Source organism: Manihot esculenta, chromosome 1 (genome assembly GCF_001659605.2).
Source record: "Manihot esculenta cultivar AM560-2 chromosome 1, M.esculenta_v8, whole genome shotgun sequence".
Lineage (NCBI taxonomy): Eukaryota > Viridiplantae > Streptophyta > Magnoliopsida > Malpighiales > Euphorbiaceae > Manihot > Manihot esculenta.
In genome coordinates, this window is record NC_035161.2 from 38,633,937 (window position 1) to 38,659,196 (window position 25,260).

The 25,260-nt window shown below is 32.1% G+C and overlaps 4 protein-coding genes across 10 annotated transcripts; 2 read left to right on the top strand and 2 right to left on the bottom strand.

The window, feature by feature from the left end:
- The first annotated feature begins 869 nt into the window (after positions 1 to 869).
- LOC110612518 (DNA mismatch repair protein PMS1) lies at positions 870 to 9,082 on the top strand. Of its 5 annotated transcripts, none has more exons than XM_021753294.2 (12): positions 870 to 1,253; positions 1,582 to 1,905; positions 2,412 to 3,587; positions 3,667 to 3,741; positions 3,852 to 4,123; positions 4,205 to 4,337; positions 5,050 to 5,118; positions 5,262 to 5,335; positions 7,477 to 7,542; positions 7,676 to 7,779; positions 8,222 to 8,403; positions 8,660 to 9,082. In XM_021753294.2, the coding sequence occupies exons 1-12, from the start codon at positions 1,020 to 1,022 to the stop codon at positions 8,783 to 8,785; spliced, it is 2,835 nt and encodes a 944-aa protein (XP_021608986.1). In that variant the 5' UTR covers positions 870 to 1,019; the 3' UTR covers positions 8,786 to 9,082. The 5 variants fall into 5 exon arrangements, with proteins under 5 accessions (XP_021608986.1, XP_021608992.1, XP_043817575.1 ...); XM_021753300.2 differs by having other exon boundaries at positions 4,211 to 4,337; XM_043961640.1 differs by lacking the exon at positions 8,222 to 8,403 and having other exon boundaries at positions 8,660 to 8,803.
- A 1,150-nt stretch (positions 9,083 to 10,232) lies between these two features.
- On the top strand, positions 10,233 to 15,225 carry LOC110619353 (sm-like protein LSM4). Of its 2 annotated transcripts, none has more exons than XM_021762743.2 (8): positions 10,233 to 10,392; positions 10,598 to 10,646; positions 11,193 to 11,234; positions 11,367 to 11,465; positions 11,580 to 11,657; positions 12,137 to 12,176; positions 12,379 to 12,540; positions 15,050 to 15,225. In XM_021762743.2, the coding sequence occupies exons 2-8, from the start codon at positions 10,644 to 10,646 to the stop codon at positions 15,070 to 15,072; spliced, it is 447 nt and encodes a 148-aa protein (XP_021618435.1). In that variant the 5' UTR covers positions 10,233 to 10,392; positions 10,598 to 10,643; the 3' UTR covers positions 15,073 to 15,225. The 2 variants fall into 2 exon arrangements, with proteins under 2 accessions (XP_021618435.1, XP_021618444.1); XM_021762752.2 differs by having other exon boundaries at positions 10,245 to 10,392; positions 10,603 to 10,646.
- Positions 15,226 to 15,449: 224 nt separating this feature from the next.
- Positions 15,450 to 19,890, bottom strand: LOC110612548 (WD repeat-containing protein GTS1). 2 transcript variants are annotated; one of them, XM_021753326.2, is made up of 8 exons: positions 19,585 to 19,889; positions 19,298 to 19,505; positions 19,101 to 19,196; positions 18,589 to 18,663; positions 17,965 to 18,075; positions 17,053 to 17,144; positions 16,814 to 16,898; positions 15,450 to 15,976 (listed from the first exon to the last, which is right to left on the bottom strand). In XM_021753326.2, exons 1-8 carry the CDS (start codon positions 19,704 to 19,706, stop codon positions 15,614 to 15,616), a joined length of 1,152 nt encoding a protein of 383 aa, XP_021609018.1. In that variant the 5' UTR covers positions 19,707 to 19,889; the 3' UTR covers positions 15,450 to 15,613. The 2 variants fall into 2 exon arrangements, with proteins under 2 accessions (XP_021609018.1, XP_021609022.1); XM_021753330.2 differs by lacking the exon at positions 18,589 to 18,663 and having other exon boundaries at positions 19,585 to 19,890.
- A 2,432-nt stretch (positions 19,891 to 22,322) lies between these two features.
- LOC110613876 (uncharacterized protein OsI_027940) lies at positions 22,323 to 25,012 on the bottom strand. Its single transcript, XM_021755254.2, has 6 exons — positions 24,865 to 25,012; positions 23,842 to 24,028; positions 23,286 to 23,439; positions 23,136 to 23,179; positions 22,974 to 23,046; positions 22,323 to 22,709 (listed from the first exon to the last, which is right to left on the bottom strand). Exons 1-6 carry the CDS (start codon positions 24,867 to 24,869, stop codon positions 22,612 to 22,614), a joined length of 561 nt encoding a protein of 186 aa, XP_021610946.1. The 5' UTR covers positions 24,870 to 25,012; the 3' UTR covers positions 22,323 to 22,611.
- Positions 25,013 to 25,260: the final 248 nt, after the last annotated feature.

Genomic DNA, 25,260 nt, shown 5'->3' on the forward strand with positions numbered 1-25,260 from the left:
TAATGGCACGTTAATTTAATTTTTCCATGAAACAGTTTAATTATGATTAGTATTCTATATATTTATAATTAATGGTAAATGCTTTCTTTTTAGTAGAATGATAAATGCTATTAATTTTTTATAGATATAAACACAATTAATAAATTCAGATTTTAAAAGTTTAATATTTTATTTTTTTAGAGAATAATATTATCTATAACTTTAAGAATAATATTGAATAGACTGAATTAAAATAACGATAGTTTATTTAAAATAATGAAAACAAGTTTACTTGTTTATATGCTAGAAATTTCTTCCTTTATTTATTTACAAATATACAACGCTCACAGTTGATTCGGAAATCAATTTAAATTTTATATGATTAGTTTCACACAGGCTATTACACTTAATCAAATTCTATTATTTTTAATTTTTAAAAATAATATCTAAGTCCAATTGAATCTAGAACGAATTTTAAAATATGTACTATTCAAGTTGTTTTTAATAATAAATAATTAAATATATTATGTTTGGATTTTTATAACAATATTTATATTTTTACATATATTAATATATTTTTTTGAATAAACATATATTAATATATTAAATAAATAAAATTTAAATATTTTATCTAATATTAAAAATTTAGGGTTTATTTCACGCAAATTATAAAATTAAGATTTATTTATAGTATTAAATGAGTTTAACATTTTTATTTAGAATGCATATAAAAAATTTAAATTAAATTTTAATAAAATTCAAAATGTGTTCAGATAGTAATAAATATATTAAGTTAATTCAAATTCAAAGATATTCTACCGCTACCGTCCTAATAATAAGTTCACTGTAAATTTACTAGTTTTATTTACTTATCTTTTTTTTTTTTTTTTTGTTGTTGTTAAAAATAGCTTTGTTTCGCTATGGCATTTCGGCGGCTGAGCCCCAGTATGCGGGTTGCTTAGCGGGAATTTCAGTATTGTCCCTAACCCCCAAATTCTACCAAATTCATGATTAATTCCTCTGAGACTGAATAGGTTTCAATGGAAGCATCAACTCCTGCCAATTCTCCGATTATTAGACCTATAAACAAAGGCGTGGTGCACAGAATCTGCGCCGGCCAAGTGATCTTAGACCTTTCATCGGCCGTGAAGGAGTTGGTTGAAAACAGCTTAGACGCTGGCGCCACAAGCATTGAAATTTCTTTGAAAGAATACGGCGAGGAGTGGTTCCAAGTCCTCGATAATGGTTGTGGCATTTCTCCGAATAATTTCAAGGTACACGCTTATTCATTTCGAGAATTGTTTAGCAATCCAATTTTGATTTATACTCGCTCACACCTTGATTTGATATAGACATCCATTAGCAAGTGTACACCGTCTAGTTCTCTCGTATTACTTGATAAAATAGTTTAACAGGGTAACAGGATTATTTCTTGTTATGGTTTCCAATTAGCTATAATTGGAGAAATGTGTCCAAGCAACACTTCATCAATTAGTCAAATGAGAAAGCTACCAGCAACTGAGACACCTATTTCTTGTTTAATCTGTTGTTTTTCAAGTTTGATAATAGTTGCTTCTTTGTTGATTTTCTTGGATGTTGCAGGTTCTTGCACTCAAGCATCATACTTCTAAATTGGCGGATTTTCCTGATCTTCAATGTTTGACCACATTTGGTTTCAGAGGGGAGGCGTTGAGTTCACTTTGTGCATTAGGAGATCTGAGTGTCGAAACAAGAACCAAAAATGAGTCAGTAGCAGCACACTTGACTTTTGATCATTCAGGTTTACTAACTGCTGAAAGAAAAACAGCACGTCAAGTTGGCACAACTGTCACTGTTAAGAAGTTGTTCTCCAACTTACCTGTGCGAAGCAAAGAATTTAGACGCAACATTCGCAAGGAGTATGGAAAGCTTATTTCTTTATTGAATGTGAGAATTCTTCTTGTGATGGAACTACAGTTAGTTTAACGCTATTTAATCGAGTAATGTTTGTAATGGCGATAGATAGTTGCAGCAGTCGGTGAGTTGATCCTTTAACAATAGGAACAGTGCCATGGTGGTGGGATCTGTGTATTCTCTATGTTGATTTTACTTATAGGATGTATGTTGCATCTGCTATTCTGGGTCAAGGTGGCAGATTTGCTGATAATATCTGGATAAGCTTTATTCCCTCCACGCTGATATCCTTATTATTTTGAGAATATTCCTTTCAATATTATGATTGGATACATAAAATAACATTGTTCTGCTTGGTGTTTGTTCGTGTTGCATATGCATTATTATTTTTAGCTTCATCTTTTTGCTGCATTTGTATATTAAATGTACTGCTCTAATTTACCATACTTTATTGTCTATGTTGTATACCTTAAAAAATTGTATAATTTTGTCAGTTTTATGTTGCCCATAATTATGTGCATTTCTTTTCTTATGTCCAGGCCTATGCACTTATTGCAAAAGGTGTCCGGTTAGTCTGCTCCAATACAACTGGTAAAAATGCTAAGTCTGTTGTACTTAAAACACAAGGAAGTGATTCCCTTAAAGGTAACATTATAACAGTATTTGGCATGAACACTTTCAACTGCTTAGAGCCTGTTAACATATGCATATCAGACAATTGCATGGTTGATGGATTCCTTTCTAAGCCTGGACAAGGCAGTGGCCGCAATTTGGGTGATAGGCAATACTATTTTGTAAATGGTCGACCAGTGGATATGCCTAAAGTCAGCAAGCTTGTGAATGAGTTATATAGAGGTGCAAACTCCCGCCAATATCCCATTGCAATTATGAATTTTGTGGTTCCGACCAGAGCATGTGATGTGAATATAACTCCAGATAAAAGAAAAATATTCTTTTCTGATGAGAGCTCTATATTGCTAGCTTTAAGGGAGGGTTTGCAGAAGATTTATTCCCCAAGTAATACCTCTTATTATACTATCAATAAATTTGATGAGCATATGAAGGTCACTGATAGGTCGCAGTTATATTCTCCTCGTGAGAAATCTCATATGTTGTCAAAACAGTTATCTGCAATTGGCAATGACTGTAAAGAAATTCACACAGCGAACTCTACAGTGGAGGGCTGTAATCTTGAGATCAAATCTCAGCATTTGGTTGTTGGAGAAAATGATAAAAAGGACTCAGTAAAGGACTTCACTCTTAGAGGACATGGCATTAAGAAGGCTTATAGTTTTATGGAAAGTAAAAACAGGCAACTACCAACTTTTCATGATAGTAAAAATCCTCCATCTTCTTCAAGAGTGTTTGAAAAAGATATCGCTGAAAATAGAGATTCTAATCGTTTGTCTCATTGTGTTCAGTCAACAATTAGAGACTTTGTAACTATAAGTAAGAGAAAGCATGAAGATATTAGTACAACGTTATCAGAAATTCCTGTCCTAAGAAATCAAACTCTTCAAAGTCCATTGAAGAAAAACAATTCTGAGACAAATGCTGTGGTTAAAAGTTGTCCACTTAACCATCACCCCAGTGAAGATTCTACTAAGGCAAGTGAGATTGAACCATCCAAGTTTTCTCGAACAGAAGTTATCTTCAACAAAATCAGAAATTCACTTTCTTATAGAGGGAAGACCAATGATGGGAAACCTGAGGAGGTATATGGCTCTAAACTATTCTGAATTTGTTTTCATTTATGCTTGATATTGATATTTGACTTCATGCCTGGAACTTCAGGATGAAAAAGAGGTACCAACTGTGGCTGATGTCCTACCAATCACATCTGGCGAGGATCTTGAGAAAATATCTGAGGTGGTTACAGTTAACTCCTCTAATACATTCTTCCATTTCATTGTTAGGGACATGAATACACGCAAAAAAATGCATGCTAAATGTCTGATATTCTTAGTACAATATTGCAGCATCCTGCAAGTGAAGAAAAGACATTGCCTCTTGCTGATGATGAGTTAACATATTCTCTCAGTAGGGGCCTTGAAGAAATGTCTGGGAACCTTCTGGTTGCAACTTCTCCATGTCAGTCTTCTGATTCTGCTTTAGATGTTCCAAAGCCTTCAGCTGAAAAGATATGCTCGACCTTGCAATTCAGTATTCAGGAACTAATGGCAAAAAGACACCAGAGGCTGTCAAGATTACAATTCAACGGTCCCACATCTAGAGACATGAAGATGAAAAGGTTTAGAAAGTAGAGACTTCTTTGGGAAGTTGGGAATACATTTCTACTCTATTTCTAACCTGCTTCATTTTTAATGGTAAGACATAGCGTCTATGCTGCTTCAACATTAGAGCTTTCCCAACCAGATAATGAGGAGCGAAAAGCTAGGGCTTTTGCTGCAGCTACTAAGGAGTTAGAAAGACTTTTCAAAAAACAAGACTTTGGAAGAATGAAGGTTGTGATGTGCATTAGTTATTTGTTTTTATACTTTCATACTCTTAAATACAAGCTTAAGTATTGTATGGTTCTTTTTCATTGTTGCTTCTTCCAACCCCCAACACCCTTCCCCTTTGTTGAATCCCACATCGGTTGTGGAAAGGGGTAATGTGCCCCTTATATGAGCCATAGGCAATCCTCTCCCTTGAGCTAGCTTTTGGGGTGAGTTAGGCCTGACCCAAATTTAACATGGTATCAGAGCCTCCCCATCCGATGTTGGGCGCCCCATAAATGTGCCACGCACCAATAAAAAATTCTTGGCGTGAGGGGGTGTGTTGAATCCCACATCGGTTGTGTGAAGGGGTAATGTGCCTATTATATGAGCCATAGGCAATCCTCCCCTTGAGCTAGCTTTTAGGGTGAGTTAGGCCTGACCCAAATTTAACACCCTTCAATCATTTTTCTTAAACTTTTTGACTCAGAATGCATGCCTTGATGAGTGACGCTGTTAATGCATTGATTTTTAACCTCTGTTGGACTTTTCTTTGAATATGATTTCCATACCTGTGAAATGAACCAACTCAATGAGTGAAAGGTGGATGAACTAAAGGTTTCTTGAGGCTGATGATTGCACATTGTTGTTGCACCTAAGTTGTGCTGGATAGTTAATATCCATCACTGTTTAAGCTTAAATTTTTTAGCTAATGATCAACCATGGTTTTGTTGTGTAGGTGATTGGCCAATTTAATCTTGGATTCATTATTGGGAAGTTAGATCAAGATTTGTTTATTGTGGATCAGGTAATCTGTTCATGTTTCTATGGTAGTTTAGTTTTTCAATGTCTAAATGTTCTACGTTTTCATGTAATTTTAAAGAAAATTGTGCTGTGTGTCCGTATTATTTACACTGCCACCCACCTCCTTCCTTTTCTCTCTTTTTGCAGCATGCTGCTGATGAGAAATACAATTTTGAGCGACTGTGTCAATCAACAATCTTGAATCAACAGCCTTTGCTGCGGTGAGGGGTTGTGACCATTATTGTTATCCTCTGCATGAACTTTTATTTGATTTAGTTCTGCTAACTTGTGATGATGATAAAAAATAATATCGAAATAAAAGGAATCACTCTAGAGTGTTGGGACCTTATTTCCTTGGTCTTTATCTCCACTTCGTCTAAGTTTGTATCCCTTGCATAAAGTATGGCATCTATCATCACCATTATTCATCTGCTTTCTGGCACCGAGTGTTTGACAGCAGATCAGAAGTACCATATATGGTTGATCTTCCTTCAGTACTCTCTTTCTTTTTAATATAGATAATGTATACATGTATAATTGTATATGCATATAGATATATATATGCGTGCGTGTTTGAGTCGGCAATATGGTGTCCCCAGTGACATACACGGAAACCTTGTGATATCAAGAAAAAACATTTAGGAGAAATTTTATTTAAAAATATCTAAAATTTTTTACAAACTTGCTCAACTAAATTATTAAAGAAACCTTAGAAATTCAATGAAACATCACAACAATTAACTGAGATAGAAATAGATGGGTGCATGTTAAAATATGTATTTCGTTTGTTGAAAATTTTAAGGCATAACTTGAGATCTCCAATTATTGCACTTTAAAACATGTTAAAAAACTCTCAAAATCAAAGACATGTTAATGTTATATTAAGAAATATCTAATTTATTTCTGGTTTTAGAATTTCATTTTTATTTTTAGTTAAACAAATCTTTTAATATGCTTTTCTTTAAAAAATGGACTGCAAAGACCATTATAACCCTGTTGCCCGATGCATCCATTGGCCCATATGTGGCTTCGTTCCTTATCCCTTTGAGAAGACACTAGAAAGTTGTGATGAACACATTATTTTTCCAAGTTAAGCATATATTGATTGTTTGTCAAATTATTGATTGGTGCTGGATATACCTGTACAATACTGTTTGTTGTCAGTTTTCTGTTGCTTTTGCTTCTCTATATTTAAACATGGGGAAAATTGTACATAAAGTCCTCATTACTTGATTTTCAGTCATCAAACCTTTTTCCTATTTAGTCATCCATTTTTTATGCGCTATTTTAGTCCTTTACGCTCTGATATCTGGCTGGCAATCAAAATTATTCAAATGCATGTAATGCTCAGCAGCCAGCAGGTCATGTCACTAAAAAAAATTACAATTCAACATTAAACCTTAACCCTCCGTTTGACATGATTCATTTGCAAGAAAACAATTCAAATGAATTCTTACAAAATCATGGATGATTTTATTTCATTTGAAAATAAAAATTTTATAAGTTAAAAAAAAAGAATACTTCCATTCTAAACAATAAATTTGATAGAAAAGAGTTAAAATCTTGTGAAATTTTTTATCCCAAACAACAGGTAAAAGGGACGGAAAATTAGGCTTAGGGAAAAAAATTATAATGCTAAACAGAGTTAATACACATTTAGCATCAACAATAAATTTGTCAAAGTCAACCTTCTATAGCCATAGGTGGAAATAATCAGCTAATGAAGGATTTACCTGAAATATTCTAGAAAGTACAAAGACTCAGCTGATAAGGAAATATTTGAGGACTGATTAAAAAAGTGAGTGCAGTTCAAGGACTTCTTGTGTAATCATTAACATTAAAGAAGTTATGTGAAGAAAAGGGCAATTTGTTATGTTAGCATTATATGGATTTGTGTCACTCGTAGTTGTTGAGAAACTCAAACAGAAACTGTTCCAAAAGATTAGGTTGCATTTTCTAAGAGAAACTAGAGGAATGCTTTGATTCACCTGTGCCTACATTCAGTGGGCTCATCATGACTTTGCCTCAGAAATTTTCAATCTTATATGGAAATTAATACCATTAAGTGGAAGAGAAACTGTTGTAAAGCATTATTCACTTATCAACTGGGGCATTGGACCAATGGAATGAGTACTGTTCATCGTACTAATTTCATTCTTTGAGAAATTTCATTGTGAATGCAAGCATGATTCAGGGTTTTAGGTTAACAGCTGCATACTAGTCTTTTGGCCAGTGATTTCACTTTTGCAGCATTGCTGCGTGGCATTTCTTCTCAGTTATTGTTTATTTGCTAATTTGCTTATGGCAAAATTTCTTTATTACTTGTCGTGTTGAAATCCTCACCTTCAGAAGTTACTTGCAGGTCATTGAGATTGGAGTTATCTGCAGAGGAAGAAGTAGTTGCTTCAATGAACATGGATGTAATCAGGTAAAATATGGTTATGCTACTTATCCTTCCTTTTGTTATCTTGTGTGTCTTTTAATTGTTAATTTTTAGAACTGAGCTCTAGTTGTAATTGCTTTATGATTATGGTGCGTATTCTGGCATTTCCAATTGTAAGGAAGAATGGATTTACTTTGGAAGAGGATCCACATGCACCTCCTGGTCACCGATTTAAACTAAAAGCTGTTCCCTTTAGTAAGAACATAACTTTTGGAGTTGAAGGTAATCCCTCTTTTGGTTTTCTTTTTCTTTTCTTTTTTTTTTAAAAAAAAATTGTATGCTTGACTACATATACAACCTAGGATACTAAGATTCAGGGACCATCTTCCACTCCTATTGTCTTGCATCTAAATCTGAAGAGTTACACTCATTTTTCTCGCGGTTAGAACAGTCTTATTGTTGCAAATCTCAATTGCTCAGACCAACGGCAGTTCTGTCTGTGTTATCATAACTTTCTGTTGATCAGCATTAGCGTGAGCCATGAGCATTCGGTTTTGTCAGGATTGCATTATTGTTTAAGAGTGCTTATTTAATTAACCAGTCCGTTATTATGCCTCATCACAGAATGATGTCACAAATTGTAACCATCAAAGGTGAATATATAAATATTAGATAACTATTGGAATAAGTGTGGGAAAAGTTTACTAGTATCTTTTGGGAACAGATGTGAAGGACTTGATCTCAACTCTAGCTGATAGTCAAGGGGACTGCTCAATAATTGGTAGTTACAAAATGGACACTCCTGATTCTGTCTGCCCATCAAGAGTCCGTGCAATGCTGGCGTCACGCGCATGCAGATCATCTGTTATGATTGGAGATGCCCTTGGAAGGAATGAAATGCAGAAGGTATTCTGCAATTCTTTAATATCCCCGTCATAAAACATGATCATCATCCTGTGAGAAGCAGCTAGCTCTTAATATTGCTCAACTGCTGTTCTATCTGTATTCGAGAATCTGAGCATTCACTATTAGCAGGGCTATTGAAGCTAGTTTTGAGTTTTGTTTCTTGTTATTTTGATCATTCTCTACTTTCATGGTATCATAATTATTGAAAAATACGAGGATAGAAGTAAAAGCGACTTTTTTTCCCCTCTCATTTCAGATACTTGAACACTTGGCGGAGCTGAGATCACCTTGGAATTGTCCACATGGAAGGCCGACCATGCGCCATTTGGTAGACATGATGACCGTTTACGAAACATCAGATGAAAATGATTCAAGCTTGTGATGGACCTTGAAATGGCAGATGCTAACCAGATATTCTCTTTAACTGACCCTTTATATGTTTGTAAAGCATGCAACGGTTTTTATGACAAGGTCCAACAACCGTGGAAAATCTGGATGGGATCCGCTGTGGATTTTGTGCATCAATTTTTTGTCTGTAAATTAACCCTAGAATCTGGGAAGCTAAGCTGCATTATGATAACCATTCATCTTGCACTAATGTAACATCAGTGATGTATTGCGAAGAGGTTGACAGCCTCACCTCTTCAAATGTATAAATTATGAACCGGTTTCAGCTGAACTTGAAAATTGAGAGAAAAAAAAAAAGGCATGACAGCAATCAACGCTCATGAAATTATAATATACATAAAAAGTTAAGAACAATGCTCTTTATAGACTCAATGAAGTTATCCAGTCACTGTAATTGCAAGAGAGAGGAGGGAAGAATGGAGTCGCTGGAAAATAAGTAGGAACATTCACGTATATTTACCCTACCTCAAATCATATATCACGGATTTCGCTATAAATTATGACATGTTATTTTTAGATAATTTATAGTATAATGTTCGAAATTTAATAAAGTCAGACAATTTAATTTCTGTTTTTATTAATAATAAATAGTTTAGTTAATGAATTTTTACCTTATTCTGTTAAATTAAAATTAATTCAAGTTAAAAGAATTAAATTATTATAAATGTTAAATTATTTATAAAAAATAAAATTATGACTAAATGCATTAATAATAATTTTCTAGATATTTTAGCATTTTAATAAAAATCATGGACATAATTCATTGAATATTCTAAATATTTATTTATTTTTAAAAGTGAATATTTTTCCATTTAATTAAAGTGTAAATATATTTTTTTATAATTTTAACATTTTTATAATATTTTTATTTTTAAAAAATTATTGTTCAATTTTAAAATTAATTTTCTAAATATATGTATTATTTATTTATTTTATTTTTGTAAAACTAGCATAATAAAATATTTTTACCCGTACAATATATAACGAGGAAAACACTTAAGAGCAATTATTAATAAAATTATATAAAATTATTATTTAGTTTTTATATTATAGAAAAAAATTTTAATTAATTTTTTAATTTTAATAATATATTAAAATATTTTTAAATTTATACTTATTAATTTTAATTATTAAATATTTATTATTTAATTTTTATAATTGAAAAACATTAATTAATCTTTTAAATTTATAAAAAATATATTAATTAATTTTTTGACGTAAAGATTATTTTAAATTCTTTTTATAATATTTAATTATTAAAATTAGTAAAAAACTAATTAATTGAAAATATAATAAATATTTTAATATATTTTTAAAAATCCAGTTAATAAATCGACTAAATAATAATTTTTCATAAAACAATTAAATCCATAGAACCGGTGCTAAAAACAAATAATAATTAAAAAAAAAAAAAAAGGGAAGGAGAAAAAAGAAATCATAAAACCGGAGTAGCTAGTTTTCTCCTATTTCAAATCCAAGTAGTGCTCTGAGAGCTTATATGAAGCAGGTCGTTTGTGGAAACCCCGCTCAAAGCGATCTCTCAAAAACAGGAGAAGAGAGATCGGAAGACGTTATTTCTTGGTGTTATTTCAAATTTCAATTACTCTTCTGCTTTTCTTTAGGGTTTTAAGGATTTTTTGCAAACCAATTGTTTTACGCTTCTTTGGAGAAGCTGCGATATTCGAGCCTTTCAGCTTTATATTCTCGATCTCAAGAAGATTCTATCGCTTTTCTTCTATTTTTCTGTGTTTATTGTTATGTTCTTGACCTTATCTTTTTGTCTCAGGTAAGGTTGCTTGAGTTTCTTGGGATCGCTTTCTGTGACCTAAAAGATGGTAACTTTCTCATCCACATTCAATTATCTTCCCCCAAACATGAAAATTAATTTCATGAAGTCTGTTTACGTTGCTTTTCTTTTTAAGTTGATGGGGCATTTGGTTCTATTCTTTGGTTTTTCTTATTACCTCCTTTTGTCATGATTCATTTGGCAAGAAATAAATCCTTACATGCATGATTTCATTTTATTTATAAATGACAATTTTGTAAGTTAGAAAAGAAATAATTTTTTACCTTCTAAATTCCCTCCATCCGTTTGGTATAAAAAATTTCGAAAGAATTGAATTTAAATGATTTTTTTTTCTAACAATGAACTTTCAAATTCAATTCTTTTTACCCTAAAAAAATGTTGAATCTTGCATAATTTTACAAAAACATATTTGTTTTTTTTTTTCTTTCACAATGAATCATGTGAAATGAAGGACGTGAAATTTGATAGAAAATAAATGAATTGAATTGAATTCTGGTAAAGTCTTTGGTTCCAAACAAGGGGATTGTATTTCTAACTATGCTTTATCCATATGCTGAAACTTTGTTCATTGCAGCTTCCTCTTTCTCTACTTAAGACTGCACAGGGCCATCCAATGGTAAGGGGTCTCTTTTTCTCCACTATTTCACCTTAATCTGGATTCTAGAATTTCCACTGTGTTTTGGACTTTGTTTTACCACTTTTTTTCTTTGCGCAGCTTGTGATTCATGGTGGTTCTATTTTGTAACAGTTGGTGGAACTGAAAAATGGGGAGACTTACAATGGACATTTGGTCAATTGCGACACTTGGATGAATATCCATCTCCGTGAAGTCATCTGTACCTCTAAGGTACCTTTTGTTTTTATTTACTCACTTTCTTTTTGTTTTACTGGGATATTATTCTGTTTAATAAGGATTTTGCATTGTCTGAAGTGTAACCTTGTGTGCTTGGAATTTGAGTAGGATGGAGATAGGTTTTGGAGAATGCCAGAATGCTATATACGTGGAAATACAATTAAGTATCTTCGAGTTCCTGATGAGGTAATTTCTGTGAAAAGAGTTTTCTCCTTCCCATTGTAAACACATTGTTAAATTAATCTGTTTACAATTTTCTTTCTATTGAAGTTTGCATTTATGGTGCTGGAACGTGTCTTTTGTCTGACGGTTGTTGATTTTGATTGATTTCTATCCAATCTCCACCCTCTAATCCAAAATAAAAGGAACATATGAATGTTTTCTGCTCAAGGCGATGACTTGGAATCAGTACCAAATATAATCCACAATTGAAAAATTAATTGATGTGGGATATATGCAAGGTGCTTCATCTGAGCACATGCAAATTTTCAGTGATATTACTTAGTTTGGACATCATAGTACGCACTCATATGGTTGTTAAGTAAACTAGTCTAGGTGATTTTGGTAGTGATTTTAAGTTACTGCAAGCTTTTCTGATTTGTAAATCCCTTTCATGTTTAAGTGGTCTGTTTTGCTCATTCAAGGCTGTAACTTTCATGTTTCAGGTTATTGATAAAGTTCAGGAAGAAGCCAAGAGCCGCTCAGGTATGGTTTAACTTGTTTATTGATATGGATGATTATCATTACTACAAACTTGTCTATTTTTTCAAGTAATGGTGCTGCACTTGTTCCTCCTGGTCTTTTCTTTTGCAAATATGTTATTTGCGTGAGGTTCCCTATTTTTCGAGTCTTACTTAGTAAAACAACAACTTGATTTTGTGGTTTGATGAGTAATTGACTTGTTCAGATCGGAGGCCACCTGGGGTGGGGCGTGGAAGAGGAAGAGGTAGAGAGGATGGTGGAAGGCCAGTAAAAGGCATTGGGCGAGGCCTTGATGATGGAAGTGCTAAGGCTGCTGGAGGAGGCCGTGGCAGAGGTGGCTCAGGTGGAAAGACAGGTGGAAACAGAGGTTAGTAAACAATTTTTATCGGAAGTAAAGTGTATATTTCGCCACTAAGAAAGATAGCTTTGATGTGTCTATAGTTGAACAAGTATTTTCTTGTACTAAAAAAAAAAAAAAGTAACACCCCCTACCCGGTTATTTAATTAACTGAACCGGAGATATTATATTTTATAACAGTTCTCTTATTTTTCTTTTAATTTATATTATGTAATTCATGGCTTTTTTTTTTTTTTATTGAAAATCCGGCAGAGTTTTCTCTTAAATATAGGCTTAATTCCACTTGTGAATAGTAATATCACACTTCTATAAACTTCAACCTTAAACCCCAAAATTCTTTTAACTTCAACACAATTTCAACTCAGATCAAATGCTTCATAAACCAATTCATTAATCTAACACAAAAACTTATACTAATAACCAATATTTACACCAAAAATTAAAATCTTCAAATATATCTGATTCACAATCATATACTTCATCTTTAAATCTTTATGTACATGCCATATTTTCAAAATCAACTTTGTATAAAATTTACAAAATATACCACAAGACAAATAATAATGTAACTTTGGTTGGGTTGATGCACTGTGCCTCGGATCTACAACCGGATCTACAACCTACGCTACAACCTACGCGAGGAAAAATAAATTCCTACGTGCTAAGCAAATTGTTTAGTGGCGCTCCATTTTTTTTTTAAATAAAACATTTAAATCAAAATTCATTTATTAACAATAAATTAAACAAATGACAATAAATTATATTGCAAATAATTTAAAATAATTCTAAATCATATTATTGTTTCATATATATATATATATATATAGATTTGATTTTCATAGTCTTTTTTTTGTATGTAGAAAATTTTGTTTTCTCTTAATATATTTATTTATTTATTATTTTTATTTTCTTTTTGACCCCTATAAATTTAAATGGGACCCTTAAGTCACATAAGCGCCCTGTATCTGTAGGGCACAAAGTGCTAAATAACTGTATGACTCAAAAGAGTCTATAAATGAGTCTATAAATAAGTCTATAAATGCAGTCATACCTGTAGGGTACTAATCAGTGTAAGTAATGCAAGATTTGTATATGTCATGCCACACTCTTAAACTAACTCACCATTCCCACCAAGCTTATTAGGGCCAGACTTTAAATAATTTATACATTAAACAGGGACAAAAATTTCAATATAGTGTAACTTTTAATTATTCAAACCGTAATACTTTGTCATATTATAATTCTGCTTTTAAACATTGTCATATTATGTAAATCTATTAATTTAACTCTAACTATATAAATTACAAATTCATAATTTAATTCTTAATTAATTAACTATTATTAGTTTTATTATTATTATTATTATTTTCTTAATCTAATATCTTTTTCCTATTTATCACGGTACACCATATCTCATTTTTCTTTTTCTTTTAATTTTTTATTTTTATCCAACAGCTTTCTTTCAATCCTAATTTAACTAATTTGCAACATTTAACATATAAAAAGTAGTATCCTTTATTTAGTCTAATAAATTTTTTTGTTATTATATCTTTGCTAAATTACATTCCTATCAAAAGAAAGTAGAGACATTCCACTTGGTCCATAACGTGAGTTTTGGTCAAATTACATATTAATTATCAAGTTTATCATTTGTTCAAATTTTGATTATGCAATATAACTAAAATATTATTTACTTGATCTAGTTTTACTAAGGTACTAAAATTTTCAAATATAACATAATTAATAAATTCTTGAATTTATTCAAATAAAGTTGAGTACAAACCTTATAACTTTCAAAATCTTCTACAAACTTAAAATTTTTTAATCTTTTTTTCCTTTCTCTTTGGAGTTTTCACTCTTTCCTTCCACTTATTTTTCATGAAAAATAAATAAATAAATCATATCAATACAATATTCCTTATAAATATTCACATAAAAATGATAAAAAATATTCCAACATCAAAACCCTTAATGTATTTTTAAATTTTTCAAACACTTGGTTACCATTCACTCTTCCTCGACCTTGAATTTTCTCTTTGATTTCTCTTTTTTTTCTTCAAATTCTACCATTGAAAAGGTGTTGTGAGAAAATGGTTAATTGATTAGAGGTGGAAATTTGAAGAAATTTTGGTGTAGAAGAAAAAAAAAAGAGAAATGGGTTTCCTTTTGGTTCACGGCAAAGAGAAGAAAATTGAATAAGATGGTTTTCTCTAGTGTTTTCTTTCTTTTCTTTTTTTTATTTATTTACAAAATTCATTTGTTTAAGTGGTTACAATTGAACAGCTTGTCTTTAAATTAAAATTTAATTTATCATCTTTTTTTTTAATATTCTTTTTCTTTCTTTTTTATTATTTATTTATTTATTTTTGGATGTTACAATAAAATCAGCTATTTGTCAAATGTGGTTTACATTGCTGCTTCTGCAATGGATAGAAACTCTTAATTGCAGATTAGTTGCTTTTCTTGACGTGTTAATGCCCTCATATGGATCATTTTATCATGTGCTTTTCGGTGACAGGTGCAGGGCGGGGCAGGGGCTAATGCAAGAGACTGTTTTCAGTGCTAGTCGCTACTTTTGGAGGCATTTTAATTATTTTGGAAACTCTTTTTTTTTTTTTTTTTTTGTGTTCCAAATATAATTAATTTTACAAAAACTAGAAGGGGGTGTATTGAAATGCTATCATCTGTTGTTTCTTTGTTCTCGTGGAGTTAATTCGCTTTTATGGTTTGGGACAACAAGATAAAATGCCAACTTAGTATAAAAGAGCCAATTAGTTCCCAAAAATGATATAAATAATATTAAATTATATAGTAAATTTTTAAAAATTATGAATCTACACTAATTACGATTATATTATATTTATAACTTGTAAAATATTGTGAGGAGAATTTTTGAATGGCGATGATGCACAATGGCAAGACGTCAAAAGATGTAGCCATTTCATTTTCCTAATCCACTAAACCGTACAAGTAATTTATGACATCCGAAGCACGCTTTACCAGCAAAATTGGAAAGCAAAGCTGAAAAACACAAAGAATAATATATATTTTAAAAAACATCAAATAATTATACATCGTTCTGTTAATAAGGATGATGCCTGTTTTTCTTGCGGGATTTTGAGGACCTGATAACCATTGCATCTGAAATCCAGGCACGGTTTATCGCCGTAGAATCATCAGACAACCAGCAACACAAGCGGCCATCTTCACCGCCGGTCCAACCGAAAATGCCTTGGCTTTGGGCAGGTCCGTGCTTCTTGCTTGACATCGACAACACACTCCTGACAACACCCGTATGCCCACCGCCAAGAATTGCTTCCGGAGATCCTATTGCTCCGGCTCTACAATTTACAGGAAAATAGCCTAGTGAACCACCACTAGTTCCACCAATCACCCATAAACTGTCACCTTCTCCTGGGTAATGACAATCGATGAAATAATCAACCTGCCAATAGAACAGATGGGGACGGAGGTTGTGAATCAGTGCCAAAATATTTCTGAAAGTACAAGTACTTGCATTCGGGATCTCGAATTGCAAATATGGCTTAACGATTAAATTTTCAGTTCCATCTATAGTTCTTGACTAAAATTTCATTCAGCTTGATGGATGTAAAAATTTCTGTTACGATGGAAGCCAAATATTCCTCTCCACAGAGAAATAAATTCATGCAGTGCATCAACCGAAATTCTTGAATAATTCAATGAAGTACTTGATTGCCGTTGATATGAGCAACAATCTATGACGCACGGACACTTCCCCGCAAAGAACATGCAGTGTCAAAACCCGTCCAATGCATTTGCTCGAAACTTGTCCGACATGTATTGAACACGTCAAGCCATACCCAACCAAAAGGGACAAAATGTCTTAAAACACTTTTATTTATATCGTACACACATTTGACACTTTAAGGTTCCTTTTTATACTAAACATGTATAATTTATATATATCATTTAATTTTTTTTAAATAAACCCATGTTTATTTCAAATGTGCACACCGATCCAAATGGACTTCAATATGAATTTCTTGCCTTTGATGGTCATTGCAACTCAATTAAAGTTGCATAACCATTCTCTTCTTGGAAATTTCCTTGATTTTCAAGGGTATAGCAAGTATCATGGGGCTTCGAGACCTTCTATTGCATCATATAAATACCATTTCAATGCCAGCTTAGACCTTATCAATAACTTAGCAGGGGGGAAATTGCATATAATGCCAAGAGAAAAAGAAGCTCATCTCTACTAAAAAAAAAAAGTGATTTGTGAAGGGAGAAAAAATCTTACATGATCTAATGTCCAGCTGTCCGATGCTAATGAGCGAGCTTCATGCAAATTTGCTTCATTTTTCTCATCCTTCCAATCCCAAATGCTGTAATTTTTTGGAGGAAAAAGAAACTACTTATACAAGATGTAAATAATAAAGAGAACCATTTTTTTATTGTGACATGCCCATGTATTATAATGGATACCAACAGTATAAAAGTCGTGTTTCCCATGAACACCAAAAAGACTCCAACTGATACCTTAAGCTTTCAATATGTGTCAAGCACCAGAGCTTCCGATAGTTCTCTCCAAAAAATCCCACTTTACCAATTGAAGTTCCCACATTAATCACCTACATGATTTCAGCAGTTCATTTTGATAAAAAATCTCAGAAAAAGCACTTGATGGGAGTAGCAAGAGAATAAATAACTCAATAGAACTAATTAAAATTAAGAACATATAGTCTTCAACAGTAAGGAAAAATATATAAAATATTGCGAGAAGGGAATTCAGCAGACAGTGTTTGGAAGACAGCCTGCAAAAAAGAAATTGCTTCAGAGAAGTGAAATTTTTATGAATTTGCAAGTTGAGAATAGTCCATTAAAACACAATTTCCTCGGAAAATAATCCATGTGAATAAGAACTGGCGGAAAGTGCTGAAACTAAACGTGTGCATAACAAGTGCTAGAAAAAAGAATGAGGGAACAAAGGGAAAAGGGGGAGCACCAAGGACAGAGAGAACTACGATTGCTCAGGAAAAGTGAGCACAAATTACATTACTATCCTAATACAGCCAAAGCAATTTCACAAAAGATGGGATTCTGAATATAGATCCTTTTAAAAAATGAGATTACATAATACAAATATGATGTTATAATTAGAACTTTAGTAGAATAAGCATCAAGCTTCTCATGAAAAAACACCATTATGAGAAATGCCATAGAGTTTCCTATTGAGTATTATCATCTCTCTCACATTTGACATAAATACCTAACATGACAAGCATGATGTAACTTGAAACATGCTCTATGCCAACTGATACTTAACTATTCGCTTACATTGACTGACCTGCTCATTTCAAAGTCATGAGGGCAACCAATTTATTTATCTCTATGAATCACAAAATTATTAAAAAAATAAACTGTAAGAAATAATAATTAGATGGAACTTACTGATTCGAGATTATCATCATCATTGATATCCCCATCAGTATTAAAAATACACATCAATCCATCTACAGAAGCAGAAAGAAGCTTGTTTCGGTGGCCATGGACAAAGTGGACCTAGTAACAATCATGGAGTTGAAACAAAGCGTAGAGTGAGCCCATGTTTCATGGATCATGACAATACAAATCCAGCAATAGTTCGCATCTAAATAGAATTACAAGCAATGCATAATGCACAATTCTGACAAATCTTTAAAGGAAAGTCAGCACCAGAATAACATCTCAACTGTGCAATTTGTAACAGAGAATGTCCATGAGGAACAGTGAGAGATTAATCTAGCTAGCCCCTGAGTATAGCCATGTCTACATGTTACAGGTATATGTATAGAGCTTTCCAACTGAGAAGAGATAATTGGCTTCCTCTCTCTCTCTCAAGTATATTCATATTCTCTAATGGTCAATTTTCAATCTTTTGATTGCTTGAAATATTTCTTGGGCATTACTCCATCAGATCACAAATTTTGCATTATAAACATAGTTTTAAGTTCAAAAACGAATTGTGCTTTGCAAGTAGTCATAAATAACTGCAATCTGCATCAACAAACTAAAAAAGAATGATCTAAAAAGAACCTGAGTAACATCTTCAGTGTGTGAATCTACCAGACATGCAACTTGTTTCTCATTCCTCCAATCCCAGAAAAGTATCTGAGGGAACAAGGAACTCACATTAACATAGAGTCATGTATCAAAGTTTCTGTATAAAACAGTTAATGGTAGCACATAATGCTCTCAAGTACATCTCTTGAGAAGAAAATTACTGAAGCTAAACACAGAAATGCCGTGTTAGAACCCCCAGCACAAACTATTACATCCTATTTGGAAACTAGATTTTTGCAAAAATTTAGTTCAATTGCTTTTCTTTTCATAAATTCTCATGTTTGGAAACCTAATAATTGAAAAAATCCTATCTTTTAACTTAAGAAAAGAATCCATTTTAAAATAATTAAAATCTATTATAATATAAGGATTCATTTGAATTCTTTTATTGTAAATAATTTTTTCCAAAGGAAGCCTTAAAAAAATAAAGATAATTAGAAAAGAAGGACACCGAATGAAGAGATAACCAGCTCAAATAACAAAACCTGAGATTTAGACCCAGCAGCAAGAAGATTATCACTGGAGCCTCCAAATGAGAAGCTGAAGATCTCTTGAGAAGAACCGGCACTCATACACGACACCTAGAAATGGTTCATAATCAAACAAAATATTCAATAATTGAATTCGTATACCAGAATAAAAGACAGTTCGTAACTGAGGAGACAAAGTATGAGGAACATACCTGGCGGAAAGTTCTTGTGTCCCAAGCCCTTATGGTGCCATCAGAAGAGCAAGAGTGCAAGACGTGTGGGGTCAGAGAATTAGAGAAAGCAATTTGATTGATAGTATCAGTGTGACCTTTGCACTCTCCTTGGTACTGACCTGTCGTCGGAGAGTAAAGCTTCACGGCGTTGGTGGATAGGGAAACCGCCATTGACGACCAATCATTCCTTCCAATTAATAACGAAAAGCACAAAAATTAAGCCTAAAAATTAGAAATTTATAAAGGAAACAGTAGAGGAAGCATACTTGGGGACGATTTGGAAAACGTAGTGGTCACCAAAGTTAGTTTGGATAGAGTTTTTGAGTCCAAATCGCTTGATTGAATTTGGATTTGGATGCTCCACTTCCATCTCCGTCGCCTCCTCCATGTCTGCTACTTTGTTAGTTCGTCTGGTACGGTATAATAACCAGAGGGAGGAGGGAGGAGCAGAAAAAACTAGTGAACTGTAGGTTGGGTGAGGGTTTTAGGGTTTTTAGAATCTATGATCAACCTCACCATAATATCTTGCTGTGTCGTCAGCGACTCAGCGTTTTTGTTAATCGCCGTGATAAATGAAATATAAAATGTTTCGGTAAACTACAAGTTAATACTTATAGTTTAATAAAGCGTAATTTACCGAAATCACCCAGAGATTTGAGATCTACAAAATATTTTTTTATTAAATTTTCATAATAAATTAATTCTTAAAATTAATATCTATCTAATAAAATAGTTTTTTTCTTCTTAAAAATAAGTACATATTAATATTAATTAATCATTGACTAAAAATTATATCTTTTTTAATAATTAACATATTATTTTTAATAAAAAGTTATTTTTATTTATTATTTTAATAATAAAAAAATTATGTGATCACTATTTTAATTTTAAAAATAAATAAACTTGTATTTTCATTCATTAAAATAATTTTATTATCATAGTAAATAATTTTAGTTTTTAAAATATAAAAATTAATATTTTGTAAAGTATAAAATTTTATACATATAAAAAAAAATCAATTTAGACAGATTCATTAAAATTTATAAATATAAAAATAAAATTTTAATTAAGTATAAACTTTTTATACTTGAAAAATTAATTTAAACGAACTTTTAAATATAAAAATCAACTTTTAATTTTTAATTAACTATAAAAATTAATCTTTAATATTTAAATGTATAATTTATATACTTACATAATATAAATTTGTAAGTATAATTGGTAAAGATTTACAAAAATAAATTATAAATTTAAAAAAATTAAAAATATCCAAAATTGATTAATTTTCAAAAATGAGAATAGTAATTTTTCAATTTTTTATTATTAAAATAATAAATAAAAAAATTATTAAAAAAATTATATTACTTAAAAAAATATTTTAACCATTAAAAAATATATAATGTTTAATCAATAATCAACTAATATTAACATGTATTTTTTTAATAAAATAATTATTTTATTAAATAAAATTAAATTTACTATAAAAAATTTAATGAAAGACTCATAAGTTTTATTAAATCTGGTAAAATTATTTTTTAATAAATTTATATATTAGCCTTTTTAATTTTAAAAGTTAATTATTTAATTATTATAATTTTTTTGACAAATTACTTAATTCTTATAATTAGTTCCTCTACATTTTTCACAGTTTAATTCTATACTTTCATATATTCTATTAAGTTAATTTTATATTTTAAAGCAAAAAATAAATTAATTACTAAAAAAATACAACAATAATTTATTTTTTTAATAGAGCTAAATTTATTAGTTCTTTAAATTTTTTAAAATTAAATAACTAATTTTTAAAATTATAAGATTAATATATAAATTTTATGAAATTACAGACTAAATAATAGTTTATCAAACATTTCATCTTAAACGATCTATATTTTTGAATTGCGGTTAAAACTATTTATGAGAATTATTTACATCGGATCTAGAATTTTTCTTTTATGGGATCACTATACTTTTGTATATTTGAATAAAAAAATGTATGTGTGGTTAAAGAGAAAGAGGATATGGATTTCCCCCTACCTCTGTTCAAGAAAATGTGAAAGCATATGAGAGAAAATAATAAACTTAAAAGTTTAAAATTTAAAGTTTTATCTATGATGATGATTAGAATAAAATGTTTATATTTTTTATATTCAATAATTAATAATAAATTTATAAAAAAAACTATTATACAAAAATTAAAAATTTTAACTACAATCATAATTAAACATAAAAATTATAAAAATAATTCAATATCTCATTTAAAAATAATAAATTTTTGAATGTAGTCAATAAATTTCGTCCCAGTTAATTCGAAAAATTTTATTAAAAATATAGCTCAACACAGTTAAATAATCAGATTCAACCACCTCTCTCCCTCTCCCCTCCTTTTACGCTACATCCGCCAGCCGACTTGCATAGGAGATTACGTACAATCCGGGAGGTCTAATAAGCTAAAACACATTCAGCCACTCACCTTGTTTCATTCATCAAAATGGATTATAAAATTGGGAATTTCTGTTTACTAGTTTGAATGAATCCAGGAGCTGAGCTGCTGTGGTCAAGATTTTTGCTTCTTGTTTTGTTTTTTTCTCTCTTTATCCCCCGTTTACCGATCACCCCTTGCATAACAATGTTGGGCTTTTTAGGTTGCAGCACAAGAGGCCGACGACCAAAGGATGATGTCCACCCATCTCACTTAATTCAAATAAACCATTAACCTACCTCCAAAATACCACCCAGCAGCTCTATTTCAATTGGAAAATCCCGTACGCATGGCTAAGATTTTCGGGTTCGCACCCGGGTAGAACACTACCAATATTCTGCACCCTATGCTTTGATTAAAATATTGAATTCCACCTTAATCTGCACTTCCGGAGTCGTCTCGGAGCATCGTAGCTGCTTTTTAATCCCCGCGTACATAACAAGAACAATCCTCTCATCACGATTTAACCCCTAACATTTCATATTATATTTAAACTCTAAATTTTAAATTATAAATACACTTCCGTCCTCCAATCGGCAATAACCAAGCCAACAATCACTTTTACTTGACTACAGTAATATCGGGTTCAAATAATCATCCACGATGCATATGACTAAAAGTACAACATTCTAATCCAAGTTAAAAGAGCATTTTCAACTGTCTATAAGACAAACTAATGTCAGACAGCATGGAAGACAAGGCAAATCTAAACTCCACTCAGCTAAGGAAAAAAGGCACTCCTTTAATTAGTCATGAATACCGAAAAATTTAACAGAGCAACTACCATTTCAGTAAATTAACATCTTCAACTAAATTATGTGCTTGAAGCAGCTTCCTTTTTCTCTTCTAGATTTTCTTTATCATCGGTCTTTGCAGCTCCTTCTGCCTTGCCAGGCTTTGCCACTTCTTGATCTACAATTAAGAATGCAAGTGAATAATGTTATTACAGGAAATATACATGGTAAAGCAGAAAACAAGGTATAGCAAATGGTAATTAGCAACATATATTCACGATGATACTAAATAACCGTAAATAGAAATAGGCTAAATGGTCCTTAATTTGAATGAAGATATCGTGCTTTATCATCAAGGAGAGACTTCCCTTTTGAGGAAATTGACCCCCCAAAAAAAAACAATAAAGCTGTAGTTATTACAAAAGCCTAAAGGCATTCTTACCCTCATCATCACTCTCGTCAAATTCACCCATAGCATCATCACCCATTCCTCCCATTCCCATATTACCAAAATTCTGCAAAAGGAGTGAGGAATTCAAATGAAGATCACATATACCAAATGTAACTTCAAAACAACACACACACACTATGATCTAAGCCTTACTGAGAAATCCATTCCTCCGAGGTCAAAATTGTTAGCTAAACCACCTGACAAAACCAAGTGCAAAATCCAAATTGTAAGCATATCAATAAATTCAAAAATACTACTTAAAAAGAAAAAGAAAAAGAAAAAGACAGAAGGGCTGGTCAGTACCGTCATCTTCATCTTCATCTACCCATTTGTCCCAATCTACTTTGAGATAATGCGGTGGCTTGCCATCTCCACGCAATAGCTTCTTCCACCAAACTTTCTCAGCCTTCTCAAGGATGCAGAATATACTTCTTACCCCAATATTAATTTTGCTTTCCTATATCATTGAGAAAAAGGATTTATAGATATAGAGATATGAAAATAATATTCGCAAGATCCTATTTCTAACAAGTCCAACTGAATATAGATGCATGTTTCCCTAAAAAATAGGTACAAAGGAAAAACCAAGAGAACGTATTATATAAAGATTTGAAAACTACATCTACATCCATCCTAGCATCCCTAAAATTTCCAAAGGACATGCAACACCAGAGAAATGCAAACATCTAACATTGCATTCAGAGAAGCGTGAATCTAATGAATCCATAACCATTATAGCAATAGCAGCTTAGTCATTCTGTTCCAAGTGACAAACAGCAAGCCTAAGCAAACAATAGTAAATTCTGAATAAAACAAGAAAGGTCCAAAATTGTCAGCTATCCGTAGAGCAGTATCTTACCTCCACATTAACCTTATCATGGAGTTCCAACTTCAGTTCATAAAGATGGTCTTCTGCTCCAGCACTAGCAGAGAATGTAAACACACCTTCTGGCTCAAGATTGACCTTTGCATTTTTGGCATCTGGCAACAGCACTGTAATAAAAACTTTGTCCAACCTCTGGGCCCACTTCACCTCGGGATGACGACTGAAAAAGATAAAAGCTTCTGTCAAGCTAAGCAAAATCAGAGGTAACATTATCCAAACCGATAATAAAATCAGCAAGTACAAATCTCAAATAAGCACATTTACTTTATTCCATCCACAAAACATCCTTCCATTACTTCCATTATCTCAATCACAACATTAAATATAGTTTTTTTTCCAAGGAACGAAACACCATCAAGCCACGTGTTAAGATCTGAACTAAAACAGGTTAATCTCATCCACGAAACTGTAAATAGCATAGCACAAAAGCACACCGCCTCCAAAAGTCATTCACACGGCACGGAATTACTACAACACACCAAATTACTACCACCCCAGTGGAGAGAGAAGAAGGGACGGTGCAGAAAGAAAGCAATGAACAGAGAGAAAGACCCAGGGGGAAAAATCAGCACTTTGCCATAACACACAAGCATATACAAATAATAGGTTATTTTCCTCTCCTACATGAAATAAATGGGCAAAATCATTATCCCTAACAAAACCACCTAGAACATTAAGAATTATACCTTCAAACCTCGAAAGCACACACCAATGAAGAGAATAAAAAGCAGCTCAAAACAATACGAACAAAAATAGAAATGGAATCTCAATAGAAACCAAAAAAAAAAAAAAAAAATCAAAGCACAGATACATACATAAATTGCAGAAAGCAAACAGAAACAAAAATTGGAAGAAACAGATCTAAATCGAAACCATTCATTTAAAGCTTCAAGACGACCAAAAAAAAGGAAAAAGGTGCCCCAAACACAAATCAATAGTATCAGAGGGTTCGTTCTTATAATCGAAGCAAAACTACGAGAAGAAGAAATAGCTTACCTCATTTTTAGTATTGAATGGGGAAGTAAAATGTTAAAACCCTAAAAGCACAGGACACTGGAAGCAGAGGACAGCTGTGAGGGGATTTATAGGTAGAGAGAGAAACAAAGCGTGGGTGTGATTTCTTTCTAGTACTTTCCACTGTATATATTTTGCTTTTAATTTTGTAGATTGCAGATAAAATGTCATGCTAAGAGCAAATCTCAGGCCGGTCCCGGGCCTGGGCCTGGGCCTGGTTTATGATTGCGTAATCAAGATGGAGAGGACGGTCATGGTGAAATTAGACGGTGCAGCGTCATGCGAAAAGATGGGCTCTAAATCGGCTCAAGTGCAGCATCGGTGGGGAATTGGAAATCTCCAGGACCCAGATCACTCTTCGGCCCATTGGGAAAGAGC